The 8,527-nt window shown below is 39.5% G+C and overlaps 1 protein-coding gene across 2 annotated transcripts in view; it reads right to left on the bottom strand.

Moving 5' to 3' along the window:
* Positions 1-1,017: 1,017 nt before the first annotated feature.
* Positions 1,018-8,527, bottom strand: part of ADAM12 (ADAM metallopeptidase domain 12) — a 179,543-nt gene continuing 172,033 nt past the window's right edge. Inside the window, exons 20-23 of one of the 2 annotated variants that reach the window (XM_064663550.1) lie at positions 8,190-8,298; positions 7,446-7,628; positions 3,149-3,270; positions 1,018-2,320 (exon numbers count right to left, since the gene is read on the bottom strand). In XM_064663550.1, the coding sequence (XP_064519620.1) occupies positions 2,260-2,320; positions 3,149-3,270; positions 7,446-7,628; positions 8,190-8,298 (475 nt within the window). In that variant the 3' untranslated portion in view covers positions 1,018-2,259. Of the gene's footprint in view, positions 2,321-3,047; positions 3,271-7,445; positions 7,629-8,189; positions 8,299-8,527 lie in introns of those variants that run through there. The other variant, XM_064663551.1, reaches the window with a different exon arrangement.

Here is an 8,527-nt window from a genome sequence, read left to right as displayed (position 1 = left end):
TCCAGGTTATCTGGCTGTCCTACACATTGCACCTGCATGTCTGTTTTGCCAGGAAATAAATCAGTCTGCAGTAGGCCAGTAAGTACTTTTTGTTGGTGTCAAGTAATGCTCATTTTTACAGGATGTTTGAATTTTGCTACCCTTGTTTCAGATAAGGAATTAGGATTTTTTTTTTCCAACCACTAGAAATCTTTAGGTTTAGCCGTGTCTAAGATTAGATAAGAACTCTGGTAGATAATACATTCTTATAGTCATGTGCTTTTAACTGGAAGATGAAATTCCTCTTCACTGGATACCTGTGTTTCAGCTGCTTGTTTTAGGGAAGTGTTAATAGTTAATAAATTTAACACATGACTCGGTGTTGATGAGATGGCTGCTTGCATGACAGGGACAGGGTGCCTTGCATGGATATTTTTATTTTCTAAACTTGTAAGATTGCCCAGGTGAGTCATGTTGAAGTTTATGAACGTGCTAAGTCCTACCTAAGTGGCTGTCATCAAATTTGAGTGTTAGAACTTCTGATGCTGATAATACAGTTTTAATTTCACCACCTCCTTTCACTCCTCACAGTTTCAAATTATGGTTTTCAGCAGGTAGCAAAAGTTGACTTGTCCTTCTAAAAATGGGAGTATTCAACTGGGCAAACTGAGATCATGTGGCTGCTTCAAATGGAGACATCCCCTCACTCCCCCACTTTAGATATAAAGAAGAAATTAGTGTTTTAAATCCAAAAAAAGTATATGAAAAGCATCCTTTTGGTTTCACCTGCATTGCTGATCCAGGGATGTTTGCATCCTCCTGTCCTGGTGATTCTCTATGCATAAAGCCTCCTTGTTGCTGTTAAGAGTTGCTTTAAGAATTGAAACACTTTAGTGAAGCATTTCCTTTGTTATTCAGCAACAAACTAAGCTGGGTTTTATTTTGGCTTGTTTAGTTTCTCAATAAACATGAGGGTTATGTTGCTGCAGTGGGGAATATCTGGGAAAATGAAATACAATTACACTTACTGAATGGAGATACAAGTTTCTGTCAATGCTTTTATTTTTGCTTAAAGAAACAAAAACTACAAGCAATGAGGAAACCAACCTATATAAGGTAATAATTCCTTCTCCCTCTGTTTCAACTGATATTTGAAAATTGTTGTTGTCCCAACACAGGTGAAACAACTGTGTTCAGCAGTGCTACTGAGAAGGTACAGAAGAGATCAGCTGTAATGCTGCCAACAAAGTAGAGATGAATTATTTTCTTCCATGTCTTAGGATAACCAAAATACACATTTTGATTCAAGAATTAAGAAACCCAGAGCAACACTGTAGAAGTTAAATACAAAACAGTAGTAAATATGCAAAATACAGTTGATAAGCAGAGCGGTGAGGCAAAAGAAATAAGTATAATATTTGAGTCTTAAAATGTAATTCTTTGTAATGCTTGGCTTCCCCCCCATGCCTGTAATGTGCTGTCAGTCTGATCAGGACAGTGATGCAACAGAGATGGTTGAATTGAATCAGCAAAGCATCAGAAAGGAGATGACAGTGGGAGGCCTGATATCTGCATTAATATGTACTAACCATGTGGTGTTTGAGGAAAATGAGGTTAAAAAAAATACAGTTTTCTGATATACAGTACTTTTTCAGTGAGAGAACTTGTGAATACATTCTCTTTCAGCACAGATTTCTTCACGATTTCAAACAGTAACATGAAATTACAGTACAGAGTGATCCTTTGGCTAAGTACATGTTACACTTCTTTGTGCAGATATCAGGCGTTTCACTGTGTTCCAGGACAGATTTTTCCTTTGTACCCTGACGTATTTATTCCAAAGTTTGTTCTGAATCACTGAGATTGAGTTGGCTACACGTTTGATTTATCTGTGAGTATCAACACTCCTCAAAGAATAGACCAAAACTAAAAAACCTACATAGGACCAATAGAGCAGAATTATTCAAGTTCAGTGAAATATTACAAAAAAAAAGGCTTCCTTCTTAGGAAAACTCAGCTATGGTAAAAATATCTATTACAGTGCACTGCACTGTAATAAATATTCAACATAAATTAATAATTTACAAGTACCTGAGCAAGTATACAGAGCACCATAGCACAGCACAGCACCAAAGGCAGTAGCTCAGAATTCTTAAAAATAATGCTGTTTTAAACATTAAAAATTCTAAGTATTGTCATAGAAATGAACTCCAGCTGGAGCTGAAAGATAGTGCAAACGTCTGTCTTCACTTTTTAAAACAAAGGTGTCAGGTTTTCCAGTCACTTCACATCCACAGCGTTGCTGGACCTGGATACCTGTGGTGGATGTCTGGGAGCAGGTCTGTTGGAAAGAAAGAAAATAGCAAATTATGTTACTTAAACTCTTTATTTCTTTGGGTGCTCATCAATTTTATACCTGTTCAAAAATGCTACTTAATGTTGTAGAATACCAGTTGGTTTCCAAAAGTTGTAGTAGTCAGTTTAAAATGTTATTACTTTCAGAATATCTTACTGGAACGGACAGCCAGGAGTTTGGAATCAAAGTCCCTTCTTGCAGTCTTTTTGCTAGAAATATTAGGAAACTGTGTTGATTCTATTTTTAATGTTTCTAATTAAGTAGAATTCCTGTAGCTTAAAAAACCTCCTTTATCTTCCTTGGAGCTCACTTTATTCAAATGAAAGTGAAGAATATTGGGGAAGAAAACACCATCGAATATGCTTATAGTTATTCTACTTCCTGATTTTTTTTTCACCATAGTTTATATTTTTTAAGTGTACTATTTGTGTGCTTTCTGAACATTTTGGATATTATTTTCAGATGATAGAGATTGGAAATGGGTTAACAGGAAATTGCTTCTGTTGGTGGTTGATCTTAGCAGCGTTCAGTTCTCAGTGGGATTCTGTCGAGGGTCTGAAAAGGACTTTTTGGGGAGTTATTGTATTTATTGGTGAGTTTTTGTTAACATACAGTTGGGTGCTTACAGTTAAACCCTCACAGGTGGTATAAATTCTCATATTTATGGAGGTCAGAGCAACTGTGCTGCCGCACTCCCAGTGGGAACAACAGAAAATGGTTGCTGTGTGGCTCAGAGCACAAATTACTCAAGACATTTTAGACATGTCTTTGAATGAAGTGCTGTAAATCAAGGTATTCATGAGGAGGACTGACCTTGCAGGAGTGACTTGAGGCAGAGCCTTTGTGTGTCCAGGCACAGCTGTGCAGGAGCTGCGTGCTCTGGTCAGAGGGTCTGCTGGGAGAGGCTTCCGAGGAGGGCTGGGCTTGGGGAGGTCCTGTTATAAAACAAGGTCGAGTTAGTTCTCAGAACTGACAGAACACCCTTCACACAGCAACAACTGAGACAAACTCAGAGAGTAACAGACTGGTTTGGATTGGAAGTGACCTTAAAGATCATCATCAAGGACACCTTCCACTAGCCCAGGTTGCTCCAAGCCCCATCCAACCTGGCCTTGGACACTTCCAGGGATGGGGCAGCCACACTTCTCTGGGCAACCTGTGCCAGGGCCTCCCCACCCTCACAGTGCCTCACCCCCACTGTCCAAATGAATCTCAACTGAAGATTATTTTGAAACAGCTGTGACTATATATCTTTAAATGAGTAAACCATGACTTATTTTTAATAAGTGGGCACTTATGTTTTAAAACAAATGTTTATTAATATATTTTAATGATTTTGTTTCTTTTGATTCTTTACTGTAGAAATACGGGGTGCCACTCTCCTGGGGTCAATGATTAATTGGTGGTAAAAGAAAACAAGGAAGATTAAATATATAACTTTGTAAAAGTAGTTATATAGAAAGATGGAAATATTAGAAATCACTTTAAAATGGAAATTCAGATGACCAGAAAAACAAACTACTCCAGTCTGGTTTGGATTGGTAGCATCTGTGGAATTTTTTTTTTAGAGATGCTGCTGTGCTTTCATTCTGTGGAATTAAAGGCTTCATTAATAAAGAACAGAAGTCATCTGCTGTCAGATGACTCTTCTGGGTGGTCCTTGAAGCCCTGCAAACATGGTAACATGTCTATTTGTGGTCTTCATTATGAAGAGCTGGGACAGATTAAGTGGCTCACTCAGGGCACACAAAAACTCGCCAATATATCCCCAAACTCTCTTCAGATCTTTCTACTATTTGAGCTGCACAGCTGTGCTTTTTCCAAGGAATTTTATTCTTCATTTTTAGTTTGCCATAATTATCATTAGTAAAATTAACCAAAAGGAAATAGGCAGAACTTACAACCATAATCTGGTTAAAGATCCCCTGCAAAATGTAATCAAAACAAGCGATCAGAGCACCAATGGCTCATGAATAAAGTACTCTTCATTATTTGTTTTGAGCATCCCTTTTTTTTTCTTACTTTTCTTGGCAAATGTTTGCTGTTTCAAGAAGGAAATGCAGGTTGACTATCCATAGGCATTTTCATAAGGAAGAAAACACGTGAGCTCAATAAATCTCATATACAGGTAATTTCAAATTTGCTACAAATTACATTTTAAATTACATGTAATGTCCATCCTCTTTTTAACCCTCTGTATAACTGTTACTAGTACTTGAGTGAGTACAGGAGGGTCTTTTATATTCTTTGTTGCCACAGGAGAATCCAAACTCACACAGCTTTGTATGTTAACATGTGTGGGAACCTGCTGGAGCCTTTCAAGACCATGGTTGTCCTTCCCTGCTCCACCTCTCCCCTTTCTCCAAGCCCATTTCCCCCCCTACAGAGCTTCAGCCCTTCAATACAAAGAGTTTGGGGATGGATTTCTTTGTCCAGTCTTATACTGAGAACTTGGCATGTCATACACTCGGTCTCTGCTTTTGGGGAAGTGCTGTTTTAAATATTGCCATGAAAAAGGTAATTTTCATATTGAGCAGCTACAGAGACATCAGGGGCATGAAATTTCTATTCTTCTTTTCACTGATTTTTAAATAAGCAACTGGAAGAATATTCTTGCCTGACATGCAGTGGGTGAGAAGGGGGGTATTCCTCAATCTGTTTAGATGGGAACTTAATTTATGTAAGCCCTCAGTGCCTAAAGCCAGGCTGAGGTGTCACAGGAGAGCTATTCCCAGGGGTGACTGTGGCAGAAGGAGCAGAAGCTGAGCCCAGCTCAGTTTTACTAGAGGAAAAGTAAAAACACAAAGCTGTACCTCCTGCAATTAGGGGTGAGCTGTAAAATATGAGATGTATTTTGGTAAGGAGATGATGACAGTATCAGAGGCAGCAACTGAATGCTAAGAGTAACAAAACCAAGAGGAAGAGATCAAATCCAAGGCCTGGACTGAACCCATGGTTAGGATAAACCTGCACCTTCAGTGGTGCTGTGTTGATTTATATTGACTGTGAATCTGGCCTGCAAATGAAGTATATCTGCCTTGCAAGAGTATCTAAAAGAAGAAAAAGCTGTTTATCAGTCCAAAGTTTGTTAAACATGAAACTTGGCAACAGCTCATCTGCTAAAGAATTTTTGGGGTTTTGTTTGTTTGTTTGGGGGTTTTTGTGGCATCTTTTAACTATTTTAATTACATCTGAAAGGAAATGTTATATCAAAATAGTAATTTTAAAATTCATTAATTTCTGTCTCAACCATTAGAGGGGAAAAGAGTTGTCTCAGAGTCTACTGAGGGTGTGGTGCCTCAGCTCTCCAATGCTCCAAGCCCAGAGGCACAGGGAAGCAGCTCATGTTTAAATGCACCTCTCGGAAGGGAGAAGCAGGAGGAGGCAGCTGTGGAGCCATAGAAGCTGTGAATGGGTTTTTGGATGCTCCTCTTCAGCACCATCCTGCAGAACTGAGCATCTGGAGGACATTATGAATATAGCAATGATTTTTAAAGTGCTTCCTCTTGATGACCTGGTGGATGTGCTTCCAAGAGAGTGCTGAAGCAATACATTCATTAGTATCTATAGATATTATCCAAAGCTATTCTTAAACTAATTTACTTCTTCCAAGATTTGAAGGAGTAAAATTGTTCACCTCAGAATAAAAGATTTTTTTCCTCCTACAGTCTCCTCTGATATAAAAAGTAGCTGTTTCTGACAATGTTGAGATTATGGAGAATGTTAAAGAGGTAAGAACATGAACCATTGAAGCTAAAGACAAGTAAGAGAAACCAATACTATTTCAGATTTCCTATAAAATTGATTTTAGAAAGAATCAGTATTTCCCATTCCCCTGAAAAGGGAAAGGGCTAGCAGGATGGACAAGAGAAAGAAAAAAAGTTTGAATACTTTGAAAGGAATTAATAAACTGGCCACAGTTGTAAAACTTGGTCTAAGTTGAGTGATTAAATATCCAGATTTAGAGAAAATCAAAACCAGATACATTTTATTTGCTGTCTCAATATGTAAGCAGCCTGCCATGGAGCTCAGTGCTGCCTCATCGAATCACAGAGTGGTTTGAATTGGGAGGGATCTTAAAGACCATCTGATTCCAACTCCCTGCCATAGGCAGGGACACCTTCCACTATCCCATATTGCTCCAAGCCCCATCCAACCACGCCTTCCAGGGATGGGGCAGCCACAGCTTCTCTGGACAACCTCTCTTACCCCTGTTTGTTTCTCTGTTATTTTTCCAACCACTTTTCAAATCACTTCAGCACTGAATCTCACAGCCAAATCCTCCCATCAATCACTGGGAAAGTGTCTCAGAGCAGCTCACAGGAGATAGCCTGGTGTTAACAACATTCACTTCATTTTAACCTTGTACCATATCCAGAATAGCACAATGTCTACAAAACAGAAATTGCTGGGTGCCTGGTTCCTTTGCTAGGAAACAGTCATGCTACAAATGTGACCAAAAGAGAGCAGCTATTGACAAGAAAAGGGACTATTTAATGTAGACAACTGCACAGACAACTTCATGTCCCCTGACTACTGCCCTCAGAGGCATCTTACTCAATAAAAAAAAAAAAAAGGTTTCCCATCTCTATTTAAACACTGCAATGAAAGGTGTGTCTGCATGAAGTAGTGAGGGTAATTATCAGCCTTCTCTTCAGATCTGTGCTCTGGGAAAACAGAATGCAGTTCATGCACCCCTTGGCAGAGAAGAAGCACACCAAGCTACTACACCTCCTGCTCTTGCACATCACATCTGCAACCTGCCTTCCTAAACTCTGTCAACTGTATTTGGCACCTTGCTAACAAACTGTACAGTTTCCCCTCTGGTTGGGCAGCTGGGGAGACGAGCCTGCATTTCCCTGTAATATGGAGATTGCTTGCATTGTTGTGTCTTTGGAGTGGTGAAAAGAGAGTTCAGGATTCTAAATTTTAAGCTCACAAGCCCAGCCATAAAGAAACATATCTACACCTCATTTCTAAACTCCTACAAAGCATAAAGGAAATACTGTGGGAAAAGGGCAGCGTGAAAGATGAGTAAACACTTCCCTTCTCCTCACCACATGCAGATAGTCACACGGTAAATATTAAACAGAAGAAAATCAGTGCTTACCTGGGAGAACCTCAGTGAAGGGTTGGCTGGCAAGGGTCTTTCAGGCCCAGCTTGGTGGCCTGGCAGCTGGGGAAGGGGTGGTAGGACTCGCTGTGGTGTTTTTAGTTGTGGCAAATCGTGTGTCTTCACAGGGTTGCTGATGTCGATGATCTGATAGGGCAGAGGCCGTCTGGGGCCGTCTCTCTGTGGAAAAACATCCAAACAAAAGTTATAAACTTCAAGAGCTGACATAGAATCATGGAACGGTTTGGGTTGGAAGCGACCTTAAAGCTCATCTCATTCCACCCCCTGCCACTGACAGGGACACCTTCCACCAGACCAGGTTGCTCCAAGCCCCGTCCAGTCTGGCCTATTGCTACTTTAAAATTATGTTATTCCCCAGCTTTTCTCTTCTAGCCTGTTTCTATCCATCTTTAATATCTCTGCAACCAGAGAAGCAACTAACAGCTTCCAGAATCCTATTCAACCACTAACCCTCCCCCATCCAGATGTTCTGGTGTAAGAACTGGCTCTATCCTGGACACAAAGCTGTTCCTTGCCTGCACTTGCACTGGTCTTAAACTTGGAAGCCATAAATGAATTTTGAAGCCTACATCTTCTCCCATTTTATTACTGTTAGCTCTACATGATATTAAGTCCATGTAGTAATTTTATTATATTAAAGAAGTTAAATGAGATACAAAATATATATTCCTGCCCCGCCCCCTTCCCTCCTCGGCTTTTTTAAACTATTTAGGGACTCACTTTTTGTATGGTTGTATTTTGTGGCTTCGTGGTGAGATTTTTACTAATAGCTGTGGTATGTACATGATTAGGCTCAGATGAACTGGAAGGTCTTGCTGGACTCACAGACCTGCAATGCAAACATTTATTTGTTGAACCCAACATTCTGTTTTATAACACCTATATTTTTTTAAACAGTAGCTTCTTTTCAGAATGGGATTTTGCAAGGACTTTCTGACTTGTTATAGTAAACAAGGAAAGTAAAAATTGTCTAGTGCTCCTGCAAGAATAAAAATAAATATTGATTTTTTGGAAACCAGTAGTCTGTTAAATTAGCTTCTGCAATCTGTGGAAATGCA

The sequence above is a fragment of the Pseudopipra pipra genome, chromosome 8, assembly GCF_036250125.1.
Source record: "Pseudopipra pipra isolate bDixPip1 chromosome 8, bDixPip1.hap1, whole genome shotgun sequence".
Classification (NCBI taxonomy): domain Eukaryota; kingdom Metazoa; phylum Chordata; class Aves; order Passeriformes; family Pipridae; genus Pseudopipra; species Pseudopipra pipra.
This window is presented reverse-complemented; position numbering and strand designations above follow the sequence as displayed.